This window comes from Petaurus breviceps, unplaced genomic scaffold (assembly GCF_028583685.1).
Source record: "Petaurus breviceps papuanus isolate PSGF00001 unplaced genomic scaffold, PetGlider_PUasm1.0 185, whole genome shotgun sequence".
NCBI classification, from domain to species: Eukaryota; Metazoa; Chordata; class Mammalia; order Diprotodontia; family Petauridae; genus Petaurus; species Petaurus breviceps.
Window position 1 is genome coordinate 23,752,718 of NW_027185797.1, and position 18,853 is coordinate 23,771,570.

Below are 18,853 nucleotides of genomic sequence, written 5' to 3' on the forward strand. Positions count from 1 at the left end.
ACCTCAACTATAAAATGAGGATAATAATAACATTTACCTCCCAGATTCATTGTGAAGATCAAAAGAAAATAGCTGTTAAGGTGCTTTAGCACAGGGTCTGGCACATTAAGCAGGCAGTATATAAATGCCAGCTGCTATTGTTAACATAATAAATAACACTTTATAACCATGCAGGAACCACTTTTTGGCTGTCCCATCTTTCCTATCATGGAAGAAAATGCCTTTGGCTGAAAGACTATCCATACTCTGCCTCCTAAATTCTTTCTCTTTCCCTCCCAGTCCTGGTGGCTCTCCCCAGATACCAGGCCTGGGATAATCCAGGACCCTAACTTGTCTGGAGCCTAGGAAATACTGGTCCCCCTTCTAAAATGAAAGAATCAAGGGTGAAACAGTAAGAGAAATTCCATTTATAAAAATGTATAAAATACCTGAGTTCTAATCTACCAAGAATATACAAAATATATATAAATTCAATTTATAAATCACTCTTTAAAGTAATAAAGACAAATAATTGGAAACCCATTCATGGTTCATGGCTGGGGCACACCAAGATAACAAAAATTATAATATCTAAATCAGTGAAGAGATTTAGGGCTCTAGCAATTTAAAAAAACATTCAATTGAAATTGAAACCTCACAGAAAATTAGAAAAACTCTGAGGGGCACAGCATTATCAATCAACAAGCATTTATTAAGCACTTACTTTATGCCAGGCACCATGCTAAACACTGGGGATCCAAATAGGGGCAAAAAAGAAAAGAACAGAAAAGAAAAGAACTGCCAGACCTCAAATTATATTGTAAAGTAGCAGTCAGCAAAGCTATGTGGTAATAGTTAAAAGATGTAGGAGTAGGTCAGTGAGTACAGACTAGACAAGCAAGAAACAGCAGCAGCCAAAACAAGCAGCCCAGTGCCCGATGAAACCCAGAACATCAATTAATACACTAGGACGAGGACTCTCCAGCAAGAACTGCTGAGAAAACAATAAAGCAAAAGTCAGGCTCAGACCCACATCTCGCACTGTGCGTCATCCACACAAAATGGCCACTCATGCTGAAGAGAAATGGTCACAGCATTAAAAACATTTAGAAAAGAATAACAAGAGATGCTTTTTACACTAGAGCTGTTCCAATTTTAAAAAATTAAATCATTCTTCAAGGACTGCTTTGTGGCTGTATTGGCTCTAATTTTATGGCTCTAAACAGTTCTCCTCCTCCCTCTCTGAGAGCCATCTTTTGAAGCAATTAACCAAGCCGTCAACAGAATCAGCACATGCAGCGCCTAAACTGGCCTCCCAATCGCTGGGCTTTCCCCACTACAGTCTACCTGGCATATGGGCTGCGAAAGTCTTCTGGCCTTAAGTGCAGATCTGACCAAATCACTCCCCTACTCAACCAACTGCAGTGGCTTCCGTTGGTATTTGGGATCAAATGTAAACTTCTTGGTTTGGCTTTTAGAGTCACACCTCTCACCTACATCACTTTGTGATGCAGTCCAATTGGCTTTCTTTCTGTTCCTCACAGGCAACACTCCAGCTCTACCTTGTGTACCTCAGATTAGTAGGTCCTGGGGGGGTTGGAGAGCCCAGCCATCCTGGCGCCTGCTTCCAGTTAGAAGGAGATGATGGCTGGCAGGTAGTGTGAGCCTTTGTGATTTTCAAGTGCTTCCCCATTTGACGGGGCCATTCCCATTCCTGGAATGCTTTCTCTCAGACAGTCTCTCTCTTCCTTAAGATGCAATTTAAGAGCCATGTTTTCTGCATGGAGCCTCTCCTGATTTTCCTCTTCTGAATGTCCTTACATTTAACTACTTTGTGCCAACTATATTTGTATTTATTAGCTTCATGCCAAATAGATTTTTCTATGTACTTCTTGTCTTCCCCCACAGAACACAAGCTCACTGCAGGCAGTGACTGTTTCCTTCTTTGCGCTTGGATCCCTAGCTCGTGTCTGACACATAGTAAGTGCTTATTCAACATCTCATTGATTTCTGCAGTCTTGATCCCCGACCCTTCAAGGAGGGAAGAGAGGTGTATTTTCTCACCTTTTTTTCAGGACCATGGTGGAATACAATTGCCCCAGACAGTTTCTAAGAAAACTGGAAAGACTGATACAGAGTAAAATGAGCAAAACCGGGGGAACAATTTATACAATAACCACACTGTAACAACAAAAGCCTCAGAAAGGCTCTGATCAAGGCAATAACTGAGGAGATCTCAGACACCTAGTGCCAAGGAGGCAGGCTCCCCAGAGTCTGACAGGGAGATGTGGCCCATGTGGCAGATGGTTTTGCTTCACCGTGCAGATTTGCTAGGAGGGTTTTGTCTTTCTTTTTTCTTCAATGGGGGAGCAGGGAAGAAGACTCAGATGGGCACAAGGAGTAGGAAGCAGAGAAAATAAACGCTGGCCATGGCCGAGTCAGTGCTGCGCTGCCTTCCAGGACTCCCCAGATTCTTCACCACTCGGTGCAGCACCCTAAAGGGCCTTTTTAGATCACCCAGCTTAGCCATTCCCCAAATGACGGGGTTCCATCCACTCGACTCTTGTCCTTTGCCACGACAAGAAGCTCTCCTGGTGCAGCCCAAGGCCTTCTGGCAGGATCTCTGGAACAAGAGGCTGCACATCCCGATTCAGCGTCTCTACATAATCCTATGCTGCTTTCCTGAACGGCTGCATCAACTCACCGCAGCCAAGCCAGTCCTCCTATAGCCCAGGTAACACTGACTGCTCCCAGCTTTTGTCATTTTTGCCAGTTTGTTGTGTGGGAAGTGAAACCTCAGATTGTTCTAATTTACATTTCTCCACACTGTGCTCTTAATGATTTTAAGCAATCTTTGTATGAGTGTTAACAGACTGCAATTTTTCTATTGAGGACTGTCCAAGGATATGAAGTTTTCAAAAGAAAAACATAAGTGATAATTTCAAAATACGCTCTAAATCATTTATAGTAACAGGAATGAAAATTAAGATAACTCCAAGGTTTATCTCACTCCTTGCAAACAGGCATCCTCCCTCCCCTCCAAAAAAAAAATCCCAAAAGAATAATGGAGAGGCTAAGGGAAACAGGTAGACAACCACACTGATGATGGAGCTATGAAAATGAATCCAATCATTCTGGACACTGACATGGAAATATTCAAGAAAAGTGAAATGCCCATATCCTTCTGACCCAAGGAGCCCAGTGCAGAGCACTGGGCCACAAAGAGATTAGGACAGAAACAAAGGATTGGTATATACCAAAACTTTGACAGCAGCACTCTGGAATGAAGTAATGAAGACCTGGAGAACAATACAGACTGCCATCTACTGCAGAACGCTAAAAAAAGTTAAGAACCACCTGCATAATTCAGAAAAATGAGGGGCTGTGTGTATGAACTGATGAAGAGTGAAAGATGTAGAACTAAAAGCCCTACTACAAACACAATGAAATGAGAATGAAAGATCACAGTAAGGAAGGCAAGCTCTAAATAACAGAAAGACAAGGGAGGGAGAAACACAGCTGCCTCCAGAGTTAAGGTTAGCACACAGGGTGACTGTTTTGGTTTTGTCTATGTCTCCAGCACTGAGGCCAGTACAAGTCACAGGAAGGGAGAGGTGGTCAGCATTTGCCTTGATGAGAACAGAAGAGGTCCTCGTGGCTTCTTCACAACACACATCTGGTTAAGGCATTACTACCTACTCTGGCATCTAACCATGTTTTTTCTCATTTCTCCCTGCACTGTCCTCCTTTGGGACTTTTCTGACTTCTCCCCCAAGCTCCAGACATTCATTCTTGGGATAACCTCATCTTCCCATAATTCCCCATCAGACCGGGGACCCCACCCTATCCATGGTGTCCCTCGGCCCTTCTAATTGGAGAGTGGGGTGATGAACTCCAAAACCTCACTTAAGGAGAAGCTTCAGTCATTTCTTCATTTCTTCTGTACTCAGGTCCTCCTGACTCCAGGGTCAGTGCTCTGTCCCCTGCATCAGCTGGCTGCCCCCATCTCTTCATTTCTTACCTGGCTCTGTACCACTCTGGGACTAGTCTGGTTTTTCCACAACGGCAGGCACCTTCCCTTTGTTTTTTACCCTCCTCTATTAAATTGTAAACTCCTTGAGGGCAGGGACTATCTTTCTTTTTGCCTATTTATATCCCAAGCACTTAGAACAGTCTAGCACATGGGAGGAGTTTAATAAAAGTTTACTGACAAAGGATCTGCTTGATAAATGTTTACTGAATGATTTTCTAGGTCCAATGTTTTGGGGAGTGAGAGGAGAGCTGTTATGATGCAAGAACAAAGGCATGAATGAGATATTTTTAAAAAACTGACAGAGAGGTGGCACATTCTACTTGTGCCTTCCAATGTCGGCAAACAGCCTGGGATATTTTCAGAAAAAACTCCACTAAACAAAGACATTGAAATGAACAACATCTACAAAGCACAATTTTCTGAATCAGAAAGATAAGAGCATGGGCACTGGACCAGAGTCAGGCAGATGTGGCTTCAAACCCCAGCTCAGACACCACTTTCATGAGTAGGACAAAAGCCCCCTCACTTTTCCCAGCCTCAGCTTTCTCGATCTGCAAACCCAAAGTAAGGATTCCCAAAGTTCCTGTCTCACAAGGCTGTTGTGAGCATCAAAGACAAAATCTTGTATGGGAAGCCCTTCGAAGATCTAAAGGGCTCTCTGCCCAGTAGCCGTCATCTCTTCCTGACTGGAAGCAGGCGCCAGGACGCCTGGGCTCCAGCTCTCCAGCCCTCCCAGAACCCCACTAACCTGATGTGGCTGCTGTGTGAGGCAAGGGCCCTGCATTCCCTCTATGCACACAGCGCACGTGCCAAGCCCAGGCCCCTGGCTTTTCTCAAGCGCTGCTCTGGTCCTCGGGTCCTGAACTTTTCTGAAAGGTGCTTTCTTCTCTAAGGCCCAGGTTTCAATCTATCTCACTACCTTATAGCCTCCTCTAGGTTTTATAATCCCTGGCCTAAGTACCAGTCACTGTTGGGGAAAACAGCAACAGAAAGACCAGAAAAGCAAGCGCAAGGGATTCAAGTTGAGTGCACTGAACATTCTGAATCCATGGTGCACCCTCTCTCCTGAGAGGGAGGACTCTAGTTCTGTATGGCCCAGAAGGCTGAACTAGGATCCAGGAGTAAAAGTTGCAAGAAGGAGAAACGTGGCTTAAAGTCCTGGCTCCCCCTCTCTTGAAGTCTTAAAGCAAGGAGCAGGTAACCTCTTGTCACTGTGAGGCTTCTTGCTCAGGCATGAGCCTGTCAAGATGACTTCTGAGGCCTCTTTTAACAATGAAATACCAGGTCAATCTTCTGTTCAGCTGCTCATGGCATTTAATCTGAATTCTATCCGTTACTGTTGCTTTCATCTTTCCACCACGATCTCTCTGCATGCTGTTCTCATGATTCTCTCCCACAAGCCCTTTCAGCTCTATCCAACTCAGTTTCTCTAACCACCCATAATATTTGTAAGCAGGCTGTATCCCAGCAAGATTTCTTACGTTCTAACCCGATACTCATCTGAGCACGTCTAGAGGCCATGGGCCTCCAATGGCTTCTGGCTGGTGAAGAAAGCAAAAGATCCCCTCGTCTGTTTAAAGTGGTTGGACTAAATGGCCTCTTCCAGGTCTCTCCCAGCTGATACTCTGGAAAATATGCTCCCTTCGGGGATGTCCAGTGAGTTGCTTTCCTCGTCAAAGAGATGCCTCTAACTCTTGGTTCATTTGTAGAACTGAAATAACTTTAATTCAATGATAAAATTTACACCATTTGACCAATCAATAACATTTATTAACTGCTTCCTATGTACCAGGATTCACTAGTTTAGGTTAGCAAATTTCCCTACTTCAAGCCTATCACCTTCCCTCATTCCTTCTTAGTTATTACATCCTTAGAGGACATGACATTTTAAAATGTTTTTAAAAAATTCTAGACATAAGCTCATTGAAGAGAAAGGGTGTATGTTATATCATCTACAAAGTACATACAACCTGGATGTCTGAGAAACTCATGTCTTTGATTCAGTCTTTCTTCATTAAATAACTGACTCCTCTTTATTTGGAAGGTTTGGTTTTCAAAATAAAATTATAATAGTAAAGGTGTCTGACCTCCACTAAGTTTTATGGAAGCAATGTGATGGTAAAACTGTTTGTATAAATATGTTTACAACTATGAATCTAGACATGTTTCAAAATTACCATGAAACACTAATTCAGAGTCTGGATCCAAAATATATAAGGTATGTGACATGCATGACGTTATTAGAGGATCACAGCCTTAGCACTTGAAGGGAGTTCCAGCCTTCTAGTCAAAGTCCCTCATTTTATGGATGAGGAACTGAGACCTAAAGTTACTTCTTCAAAGTCACAAGGGTTTTAAGCAACAGAACCAAGATTCAATCTGAGGTCTTCAGATACCACATCTAGCTCCCCCCCCCTTTTTTTGCTTTTTGGAGGGCAAATGGGGTTAAGCGACTTGCCCAAAGTCACACGGCTAGTAAGTGTGTCAAGTGTCTGAGGCCACATTTGAACTCAGGTCATCCTGAGTCCAGGGCCGGTGCTCTATTCACTGAGCCACCTAGCCGCCCCTAGCCCCCTTTCTAATGCCTCACTGAATGCTTCCAAATTATAATGACCAAGGGTGGCCCCAAAAAAGAAACAGACGAAGACCCCTCCATGAATTTTGCACTTGGCAGAGGTAAGAGTCTATGGATGTGGAACATGGTAAAGAATGTAAAATTTTTTTTGATATGTACATTAGTTCTGCTGAACTGCTTTTTTTCCTCCCTTTAATGTCTTTTTATTTCTCTCTGGGAGGGAGAAGAGAATATATTGAGAAATGTAGTCAATGTATGAAAGTGATCAACATATAAAGGGAGCCTAAGAAACATCCTAATCATGGCAGTAAAATAGATGGAAAGCAGAAAGGAAAAGGCTCTGCCCCATGATCTGGGTAGGAAATTCCCTCTGCCTGAGAGGGGGGCCCTTGCCCTAAGGTCACGTGGCCAGCAGGTGACAGAGGCTGAACTTGAACCCAGGTCCTCCTGCCCATGCAGTCAAACCTCTCCGAAAAGGACTACTACAGAAAACCAGCCATTCTGCTCACAAATGAGCAACACGCAGTTTACCACCTGCCACAGGAGAACCAGCAACAAGGAAGGGAGAGCTCACCTTTAGCATTCAACCAGGCAGGCAAAGCACAAGGAATGCCCTTACTGCTGATAAATAAACGAGCCCCAAAAGACGCTTCCACAGCAATGGGCGCAGTCATAATCCTGCCTTCATTAGCCACCAAGCAGCAGCTCCCACCTTATTAACCTTCTCCTGTGCCCAGATGGTTCTGCAGATTAACTCGGGCTGTCTGAGTATTTCTTCCCTCTGTGCCTCCACATAACAGCATATTAGCAGGGACCAGTTAGAACTGAGTTTGCCTTTCTAGTTGACTCAAATAAGCTATCCTGATGCTTCAACAAAAAGCTTTTGATTCTAGTACACAAAGTCTTCCTCCTTATAACTGGATATCCTTGGACAAACCACAATCTTCTCTGAGACTCGTCTGGAAAATGGAGATAAGATCAGCCCTACTTCACAAGAAATGTGTGTATGTGAAAGTTGTTTTAAAAAGTAAAAAGCGTTCTACAAATGTAAAATATTATCATCATTATTAGCAGCACTATATGCCTCCCCAAGTTGATTAGGACACCGAGACTGAAAAGTCTTTGAGGCCCAAAGACACTTGAGATGATAAAGAGCTATTCTGGTGCCGACAAACCCCACCGGCCAGGCTATTTTTCTTCCATACGAGTTGGATGACCTAGGAGGTGCTGACCTCAAAGTCACCAAGACCTGGCTTCACACCCTGCCTCTTCCAAACACCATGTGACCCTGGATGAGTCATTGAACCACTCAGGGCCCAAGAGCTCTCTGAGTCTGGGGTTCATGTTCTTTTTGGTGTCCTGTGCTCCTCTGGCAGTCAGGAGAAGCCTATGGAGCCTATCTCAAAACAATGTTTTTAAAGGCATAAAATAAAACAGAGCATTACAAAGGAAACCAATTAACTCATCAAAATAGTCTAACATACAAGTTCATAGCCATCAATTTGAGAAGCCCAGCTCTAAGACTTACAAATTACAGAGCTGTGGATCTGCCCTGGGGAAGAAGCAAATTCCTCACCAGGAGCTCTGTACAGGGATGAAACCCCTATCTGATCCTCCCAGCCCACCCCAAATGAGGGGCTGACTATACACTAAATACAGATGGAGAGTGGTATGGGACCCTTGGGGACCAAGCAGTCTCGAGTCTTCTTGTTCCAGATGAGCAGGCAGGTCAGAGAGGCCAAGGAACTTACCCCAGGCCCACCGGGAGGAAGCAGTGGAGCTAAGAGTCTAACCCAAGAGTGGGGAACCTATGGCCTTGAGGCTACACATGGACTTCTAGGTCCAAGCTCCACAGACCAAATCCCCTTAATAAAAGGATTCCCCACCCCTGGTCTAAGCCAAGTCTTTCTCACCTCCAACACAGCACTCAGCTTCCCACTGAGCTGCTCTGGAGCTTTCAGAGAAATCTGGAGCAAGGGTTTCTTTTTAAATTAAACATCTGTTGGGTTAAAGAACCCATCGCTACAAAAACCTATTTCAGTTCTTTCTTTAAACCCAAAAGGGTTTGGATGAAAATCTCAAATACTAAAAGAAAAATGTAAAAATTCATGCTCTCCTTACAGCAAATGCTGGGAAGAGCAGAGAGAAATCACTGAGTTCCCAAGCGATGGAATTCACTTGATACTAAGTAAATTCACTTTATACAAACTGACTGCTGGACATCCATCCCACTGGCAACTTCAACTCCCCAGGTCCATTATCTTAGCCCATAAAACTCTCCCTCCTTCCAATCTCCCCATTTCAGCTAATGGCACCACCATCCTCCCAGGCACACAGATGTACAACCTCAAAGTCATCCTTGAACCTCCCCATCCCTTTACCTCCCAAAGCCAATCAACTATAACAAGTCAATCAGTCAACACCAGGGGCTTCGCACACTGATGAAATCCCTGGTCTGCGTCTCCTCTCCTAAACATTTTCATCTCCTCTAAAACTTCCCACTGCCCCCCCACCCTCTCAGGTGAGAACCTGCCCTCTCACTGTACCCACAAAACTGAAGCCGTTTGCTGAGCTCCCTCTTCTCCTTTCCTTCTCATCTCCAGGCCTGGCCTCTTGCCCCTGGCTCCTCCTTCACTCCTGTGTCACATGATCAGGGAGCCCTTCTCCCAGCCAAGGCCAACACCACCGCAGAACCGACTCAATTTCATCCCATCTTCCCCAGCTGATCACTTTTTTAGCATCCCCACTCTCATCCCACCTTTCATCTCCCCCGTGCTTCACTAATGCCAACGTATCTGCCTATGTCTCTGGCTTTTTCCTAATCCTCATTCTTCTTGACTTCTCTATAGCCTTTGAGACTGTTGATCAGTCACCTTCGTCTGCTCGATACTACTCTCTTCTATCTAGGTTTTCTCTCCTAGCTCTCTTCCTATCTACCCTTTCTTCCTATTTACTGCTGGATCTTCCTGGACCCTGTCTGTGGGTATCCTTCTGTCCTAGGCCCTCTTCTCTTCTCCCTCCATTCTATTTCCCTTGGTGATTTCATCTGCTCTCATGAATTCAATTATCACCTCTAAGCTGATGATTGCTGAAATCTACCTATCCAGCCCTGACCTCTCTCCTGACCTCCCAGGCTTCATCTCCAACTGCTTACTGAACATCTAGAAAGGATGTCTCACAGACAATTTAAACCCAACTGGGCAAAATGGAGCTTGTCATCTTTTCCCCTAAACCCTCTTCTCTCCCAAACCTCCCTATGACTGTCAAGGGTGACATTCCTGCCAACCCCCAGGTGCCCGGCCTAGATGTCTTCCTCATTCCACCTTAGCAGCATCTCTCCAGGACGTCCTCTACTCTCCTCTGACCCATGCCATCACCCCTCACGGCTAGACTATGCCAATTGCCTGCTATCGAATCCGCCTCAAGTCTCTCCCCACTCTGGTCCGTCCTCCACTCAGCTGTCAAAGTCTCCTTCCCAAAGCACTGGGCTGACCATTGCACCAGCGGATCCCCACTCAATCACCAAGCTCCCTGTTACCTCCAGGATGAAATATCAAAGTCTGGTTGGCTTCAAAGCCTTGCAGAGCCCAGCCCCTCCCTACCTCTCCAGTCTTCTCACCACCACCACCACATACTTTGCAATCCAGTGACACTGGCCTCCCAGTTGCTCCATCCCCCAACTTTGGCCATTTTCACTGCCAGGAATGATTTTCCTCCTCACCTCCACCTCCTGCCTTCCTGCAGGTCTAGGCTAAAATCCCAATTTCCACAAGAAGCAGTTCCAGATCTCTTCAGATTCTTACCATCTTCCCTCTGCTGAGAATGTCCAATTCATCCTGTATATAACTTGTTTGTACATAGTTGTTTACATGCCCTCTCCCCTGACTGACCATGACATCTCTGAGGGCCTGCTTTGTATCCTCAGTGCTTAGTACAGTGCCAGTCACTTAATAAATGTTTGTTGATTGACTCCCAAGGAGTTTACAGTCTAACTAGGTATACAGGCAAAATTCGTACAAGCTAACTTTGGGGAAAAGTCACTAGTACCTGAGGAGATCAAGAAAGGTCAATTAATCTAAGGTGATATTTGAGCTGAGCCTTAAGGAAAACTAGGAATTCTGAGAGAGAGATAAGGAGAGAATACATTCCCAACACTGCTCCTATCTTTTTCCCTTCCTTAGCCACTCTTCTAGTTCAGCTCTTTGTGACCTCTCTCTCACTGCACATTCTAACAGCCTAATTAATAGGTCTCCCTAAAGGACCTGGATGTCCCCTAAGCATCTGATTCTGCTGAAAACACAACTCAGTATCTTTTCCCCCAAATCCACCCCTCTTACAAATTTCTCTATTCCCAACAAGTCCATCCTCCAGTCCCTCAATTCCTTGCTCTCTTCACCCTGCCTATCTAAGCATTTACCAAATCTTGTCAATTCAGCCTCCACAGGTCCCCTCTCCACATTCACTCAGTCAAAACCAAATTTCAGGCCCTGAACCCTTACCTGGACTATTTGAGGTAAGATAGCCTCTTACCTCTAAGTTCTCCCCTCCAATCCACCATGCACACTGCTGCCAAAGTAATGTTACTAATGCACACAAATGACCATGTCACTCCCTTGCTCAACTACCTACAGTGGCTCTGTCCCTAGGATCAAATGTAAATTCTTGTTTGTCATTTAAAGCCATTCACAACCTGGATCCAATGAACCTTTCCAACCCTTTGACCTATTATTCCCTTTCAGAAACTACTACTCAGCTGAGCTGGCTTCTCACACAGAGCATCCCATCTGCCATCTCTACACGGGGTCCACATGGCTGGAATGCCCTCTTCTCTTCCCTCCACCTCGAAGAAACCCTCCCTTCCTTCAGGGTTCGGCTCAACCCTTCTCCCTTGCACATTTGGAAGCCTTTTCTGATCCTCATCTCCATCAGCTGCCAGGCTCCCCCATCAAAGTCAGCCAGCATTTAGTCTGTCTCAGTACACTCTGTCACTCCCAGAGGCAGGCAGGGCCCATTCCACATATACCTTTGTATCCCTAGCACAGAGTCAGACACATTGTAGACACTTGCTGGATTCTTAAAACATACACCTGAAAATGACTTTTCCCTGCTCAAAAATCTTCAGTAACTCCTCACACTAGCATTTACACTCTTCCACTACCTTTCTACTCCCTCTTTTTCCTATATTAATTTCACATTACTCTCCTTCAGCAACCCTACATTTCATGCACACTGGCCTATATCTTTCCTGAAGTCAGCATGCCAACTGCAATCTGTGTCCGAGCCCAGGCTGTCCAATCAACAGTAATCCTTTCCCCACCCCCCCAGACTGCAGAACTCCCTTCAAGGCTTAGCTCAGGCAGCAGCCCTCCCAGGCAAAGAGTCGCCTCTGAGCTCTCTCCTCACCCCACTCACACTCTCTGCCTGGTCAGCACTTTCTTCTTTCTCAAACTGTCCTGTCCACCCTTCTCTGAATACCTGCTCTATTCAGCACAATGCAAGTGCCTCGCTGCTTCATGCTGCTGGCCCATCCACATAGTACTGCTGGGATGAACTGACCAGTCTGAGATCTCTAAGTAAAGAGAGCCTCATGGCCTGGGGCAGCAGCCAGAGTTCTAGAGAGAAGACCAGACAGCCAAGAAGGGCTCTCCCAATCTTCTGCTGCCGTGTGGCTTCACCTTCTCTCTAGGCCTCAGTTTCCTCTGTCAGTAAAATGAAAGGCTCAGCAGGACCCGCCTTTAAGGTTCCTTCCTGCACTCAATGATACAGGCCAATGAACTGGCATCAATGGAAGGGGAAAGCCGAGGGTCTCTGCTGGGTCAAAAATACCAAGGACTGAGGCGGCCAGGTGGCGCAGCGAGTAAGAGCACCGGCCCTAGAGTCGGGAGACCTGGGATCAGTTCTGGCCTCAGATACTCAGCACTCACACAAAAATAACTGGCCGTGTAACCTTGAGCAAGTTACTTAACTCCAATTGCTTTAAAAAAAAAATAACACCCAGGAGGGTCCAGCAGAATGTCAGCTGTACTCATCATGAAGACACTAGAAAGTTAGCCCCACACAGTAGAAAGAGGCTTTAGAAACTTCACCGTCACAGAATCAGAATGCCAGAACATCAGATCTAGAAGGCATCAGATGTAGCCTCCTCATTCTAGTGAGGGGGAAAGAGAAGCCCTGGGGGTTTATGTGACCTAGAGGCTTGGGTTCTGGGTTTTTTTGTCTCTACCTCAGATTTTGTGACTGTAGAGAGCTCCCCCAGCATTAAGAGGCTAAAGACCAGTCCAGGATCACAGGATACAATCTGTCTTGGAGGCTAAAAGTGAACACAAGCAGGCCATTCTAACTCTGCTCTGTCACACTTTTCCAGCATTACCCTAGCAGTAGCTAGAAGCTAAATATCAACTCTATGACTGGAAGTCAGGGCACTTTCCACTGCCCCACAACAACAACAGATGTGGAAAACAAGTCTTCTTTACCATATAAGCTAAATTAATTAAAAGTCATTACTGTGAGGACCAAGCTCCTTTACTGTAATTTTAAAGAATAAACATAAAACACTGTTTTGAGTATTCAATGAAAGAGGGTCTGCAAACACTTTCCAGATGTTTCCCATTATATTCTGATCTTACAATTGCCCTACAAATGTCAAACTTATTGGGACAAATTCAGCAAGAGAACACATAAAACACAGTCCTAACAAATCACGATAAGAAAGAAGTTCACTTAAGGCAAATAAATCCACTATTAACAAGCCCTGCTATTCCTAAAAATCTTGCAGGGACTTCATGTACGCCAGACTTTTAACAACAATGAAAACACAAGCATGATATAATTTTGCTTCCAGCTCAAAGAATAATACATTCCAGAATACAAGTCACCAGATTTCCTTATACCAAAAAGTTCATATTAAATGGCAACATCTTAGAAACATTTAAATTACTTCTGCAATTTATAAAATTTCATGCTTCCTTTTACATTTCTAGCTCAACAGGTAAAAACATTTCATTTTACTATTTTGGATTCATTTAGTCTAACTGAAAAATCTCCTATTTAAGTACTGTAAACAAACATGGAGGAGAACCTTACAAAATTCTACCTCCATGATTCAGGAGCTACCTACAAAGAGGGTGACAAAAGCTAGTCCTTCACCAGGGAAGCGAAGAAATGGCATCTACTTGGCACAGTCAGTGAGAAGAAGAGAGAAGAATCAGGCTCCAGAGCGGCTTCCAGATGGACTCTGGTCATCCCTTTTGCTTGGGGGAAGGGAAGCCAAGGTCCCTTTCCAACCAAAAAATGGGTAAGGAACCTTCCAAATGGCAGCATCAATACAGGACTGCTGCCCACACGTCATCCTCAAATGCAAACACCACAAGGAGAAACCATCTATCACCAAGTCCCAGTTCAGTCCTCAGGCTCCTTTGTACAAGTCATCCATAAAAAATTAATGAATTTCGCCATTTCCAGTACAGTTCTGAATGTGGCTACAAAGCGCCTCAATTTTAAATTTACCACCAAATCCTAAAATGTCCCCTCAAGACCCTAAACAATCGAGAGGAGGGGACCGGCTCCCTCCCGCAGACAAGCCCGGCCCCACAATACACCCCCAGGCAGAGGGAGGAGGAGGAGCTCGGCCAAGGGGAACAATAACAAACGGTCCCCGCACGGGGGGCCCCAGGGGCCACCCCTCCCTCCCGGTGACCAAGTCCCCAGGGAGGAGGGGGAGGGGCCTGGGGAAGCCAAACACAAAGAAAAGGGCCGGCGGCCGGGGGGCGGGAGCCCCAGATGGGGGTGGGGGGCACTGCTGCAGCGGACACCACCGCGGGCGGGCACAGGCTGGGCGTTGGCGGCCCCGCCCAGCAGCCAGGCGGAGGGGCAGGGGGTGGGCGCTGACTCAGGCTCCAAAAGCCTCGGCTGGAGGGGGGTCCGGAGGGCCGCCCATTTTGCAGAAGAGGAAACTGAGGCCGCTCCTAGCCGGGTCCCCCAGGGCAGGGCAGGCACCACTCACCCAGCAGTAAGACGTTCTTGCCGGATGGGAGCTTGGAGCGAGAGCGGGTGGAGACCTCGCTGAGGATGCAGGACCTGGCAGCGGGAGCGAGGAAGAGAAAGGGGGAGCCGCTACTGGGGCTGCTGGGGGTCAGGGAACACCCCCAACCCTGGCCCGGGGCAAGGGAGGGACCCGAGCCCGGGGGGGGGGGGGGAAGAGGGGGGCCCCCCCCCCGGAGGGGGGAAACGACTCCCGGGGACCCCACCCTCGGAGAAGGGGTTTACAGGGGAAGGAGGGCTGTGGGGGGGGAGAGAGCCCGGTCCCCCTAGGGGGTTGGGGTGGGGCGGCGGCCCCTCCCAGCGGCGCTCCCCCTCCCCCCGCGATTCCCTTCCCCTCCCCTCGCTCCCCCGCCCTCCCCGCCCCGTCGGGCCTCGGGTCCCGCCGCCGCCCCGCTGGGGATCCGGTTACCAAAGGTTCTGCCCGTCGTCGTCCTCGGCCTTGTCGCCACCGCCCGTGCAGCCGGCCGGGGCGAAGCCGTTGGCGGCGGCCAGGGCCGGCGGCGAGGAGCTAAAGGAGCCGGCTCGCCCCACGGCCGCCATCTTGGTCGGGACTCTCTCGGCTCCCGCGAAGCTGAATGAGCGAGGTACGGGCGGCGGCGGCAGCAGAGGGACCCGGATGTGAGGCGAGCGCCCGGCGCCTGGCGAACGGGAGGGGTGGGGCCTACGTCGGGGGCGGAGGCACGTCCGGGGGCGGGGCCCGGGGCCCGCCTCGCCAAGGGGCTGCCCCGGGCGCGACCGGTGACGTCACGACAGTGGGCGGGCTCGCCGGACCCGGCCCCTCCCCCTGGCCCGCCCTCCTGCCGCGGCAGCGGCTGCGGTGATAGGGAGGCTACTCAGGTGCGGTCGGGGCGGCCGCGGCCCCTCGCCCCGTCCCCCCTCCCCGCCCCTCTCCGTCCTCGGGCCTTCGCTGCGCCTCCTGGCTGGAGGGCACCAGACACGATGACCTCTAGGATCCTCCTAGCTCTGAACCCAGGAGACCCTAGTCACACCTGTGTGCAGCGAGGGACCCTGGTGTCTCCGAGATTCGAAGGGCCGGCCCTTAGAGGTCAACTGCTCCAAGCCCGCCCCCTTCCAGTTTTACAAAAGGGGAAACTGAGGCTCAGGGATGAAAGGGAAGATTATAGACTGTCATAGCCAGAAGGAATCTTGATGGGCCTCAGTTTCCTCATCTGTAAAACCAGGCGGTTGCATTAGATGGCCTCTGAGCCATCTGTGGACTTATGATAATAGAGTCCAATCACCTCATTTTTACAGACCCAGGGAGGTGAAAGGGCATAAGATCATAGGTTTTCAGAGCTGGAAGGTACCTTTGAGATCATGACTCCAACCCCTCATTTTATAGATAAGGAAACAAGGCCCAGAGAGAGGAAGGGTTAAGTTACCTTGCAAGTTAGTGTCAGAGCTCACATTAAGCCCAATTCTCCTGACTCTGAAATTCTGAGAGTTCAGAACCACAGATGCCCATGCCAACAGACAGCTTATGTTCGTGCACACAGTGTCTTCAGTTTCTAGCCTCCATTCCCATTCACCTGGGAAGGGAAAGCATACATTGATCATTTCCTCCAGGCCACTTAGTTGTGGTGCTGGCTGTCTAGAAACCCATCTGCTATCCTAGAACAACCTTAAGAGTTGACATCTGTCTCTTATGCACTGACATTTCATTGACCTTAACTTCAATGAAGAGAGTTTTCCTATCATCCATTCCCAAGCAGCAGGAGTATTGTTGTTCAGCCCTGTCCAATTCTTAGTGACTCCATTTGGGGTTTTTACAAGAGTAGTTTGCCATTCTTGTTTTACAGATGAGGAAACTGAGGCAGAGTGAAATTACTTGCCTAGGATCACACAGCTAGTATCAGAGGTTGGATTTGAGCTCAGGTTTTCCTGACTCCAGGCTTGACTATATCCACTTCGCCTCCTAGCTGCCCAGGAGGATTATTATCAACTCCTTTTTCTTACCAGTAGCAGATTTCACTAAAACCATCACAGACCCAGAGAAAGAATAGAAAGAAAGGAAACGAAACAAACCCTTCTCCCACAAACTGGATCGGTTTGGATTTTCCTGATATTCATTTGGAACAGGATACCATATGGTACAACCTGTTTCCAGCCTTTTAAATAAACTTTTAGCTCCTCTCAAAAAAAAAAAAAAAAGCTTAAAATAATGCTTAGTTTAGAGGCAGCTAGGTGGCACAGTGAATAGAACAGTGAATGGGCCCTGGAGTCAGGAAGGCCTGAGTTCAAATCTAGCTTCAGACACTTAACACTTACTAGCTGTGTGACCTTGGGCAAGTCACTTAACCTCAATTGCCCTGCCTTCCCCCCTCTAAAAAAAAAGCAAAAAAAAAAAAAAAAAAGAATTATGCTTAGTTTGAAGAAAATACTGCTTTCCCCTAAGAAAAATCTGGTTATTAGAAATCCAGCTTGGGAAACAACTATACTACTGCATCGCTATTCCCTGTTTTCACTTCACCTTTCCTTCTTTTAAAACACAAACACACATCAATAAATAAATAAATTCATGGGTTGACCTGAATATTTTCCCTGTCTTCTTACCTTGGACAAAAGCAGAAAACCAGAGAAGAGACTAGCTCATTCTAATTTTTAGTTCATTTTAAAATTGCTTTTAAACTCATCTATTTAACATCACATTTTTTATTTAATGAGATATGTCTTTTGATATTTCTTCACACACACAAATAAATCCTCTTTTTTCCACTTTCTCTTGCTTCATTGGGGCCTGTAAAAAAATGAAATGTGACACATGAAATTTAAAAAATTAAAGATTTCTAATTTTAAGTCACTATAATATATACGTGTATATTTCCAACTTAAATGAATCTGATCTAAAGCCATCCCAATGACTCTATAGACCAAATGCATCATAGTAATCACTAGGTTCATAAAGGTTTCTATGGCAAAGGTCTCTGGTTCCAGGTTATGAATTTCCACTATACAAGAGAAGGCCCCAGTTCCATAGATATCTAATTATACCACCATGGTCAAGGAGTAACTGCCCTTACCCTAAAATTCTAATTTTCCAGTTTCTCAACTGTAAGGATTAGGTCTAGTTGAGTATTTCTGCATAGAGTTTTGCAAGTGTCTCATCAGGTGGAGTAGCCATGTCAATTAATACTTTATTAACTTTACCCGACCCTTAAATATCAATTGATCAGCCACATTTGTTCAGTCATTTTTTCATTGTGTTAATTTTTTTGTGATCCTATTTGGAATTTTCTTGGCAAAGATACTGGAGTGGTGTGCCATTTCCTTCTCCAGCTCATTTTACAGCTAAGGAAACTGAGGTAAACAGGGTTAAGTGAGTTGCCCAAGGTTACCCAGCTAGTAAGTGTCTGAGGCTGGATTTGAACTCACAAAGATGAGTCTTCCTGACTCTAAGCCTGGCATTCTATCCACTGCCTTAATATCTATCCCTCAGCAAATACTGCTTTCATGCTTGCTTCCTCTACCCGAGACAGCTTCTATACAGACAACATGTAATAATGGAATGACAAAGCCATTTACCTCTTAATGAATAATAGGAATCTTTTATAGACATAAAGATGAGTGAACTTTATGAGATGCTGCTGCAAGATCAGGGGCAGATTTTTATCATAATAATCAGAAAACACAATGTTATTCCATGAGCACTAAGTCTTTTACTTTTGACAAGAGGAATCAGGGCAGAGTTTCCTGTATTTGTTAAAGAAATTAAAATTGCAATGCAGTAAAACTATGTTACAGTAAAACCTGTTCTTTCTGAAATCATCTAGGAACTAGGCCCTCCATAAAATGATTTTTTCCAGATAACTCAAACTTACTACTTAATCATTAAAATTTATTTCACCCATTTTGGATTGAAAACTCTCTAAAAGATATTATCACACTTCCCTACTTCTTTCAACAGGGGATGTAACACCTCATTTAATTTATTATTGACAAATCAGGGTTATCAGTCTGAATAGAGACTATTTGTTATTCTGGGTTAGATTATGATGATGCCCTCAGGGATTATTTCTACACGAGGCACCTGCATTAAATGGTGCTCAGACAAATGCTTTTCCCATCTCTCTCAGGGTCAGGTTGTCAGCAGTAATTTCTTAAAATTGTCAGTAATGTCTACCTTTAGTGGTCCTCAGCCACCTTCCTTAACTTGCTGCTTCTAATCATTTCTAGGCTTGGGAGCAAGACAAGAAGGTTTAGCTTGTTCATTCAATAATCATTCATTA

The 18,853-nt window shown here is 46.1% G+C and overlaps 1 protein-coding gene and 1 non-coding gene across 2 annotated transcripts in view; one reads left to right on the top strand and one right to left on the bottom strand.

The window, feature by feature from the left end:
- Nucleotides 1–15,263, bottom strand: part of DYNC1LI1 (dynein cytoplasmic 1 light intermediate chain 1) — a 50,350-nt gene extending 35,087 nt beyond the window's left edge. Inside the window, exons 1-2 of the mRNA XM_069088578.1 lie at nucleotides 15,037–15,263; nucleotides 14,590–14,663 (exon numbers count right to left, since the gene is read on the bottom strand). Of these exons, the coding sequence (XP_068944679.1) occupies nucleotides 14,590–14,663; nucleotides 15,037–15,167 (205 nt within the window). The 5' untranslated portion in view covers nucleotides 15,168–15,263. The remainder of the gene's footprint in view (nucleotides 1–14,589; nucleotides 14,664–15,036) is intronic.
- LOC138162003 (U6atac minor spliceosomal RNA) lies at nucleotides 3,575–3,702 on the top strand. Its single transcript, XR_011168513.1, has one exon. It is a non-coding gene; the product is annotated as a U6atac minor spliceosomal RNA (small nuclear RNA).
- Nucleotides 15,264–18,853: the final 3,590 nt, after the last annotated feature.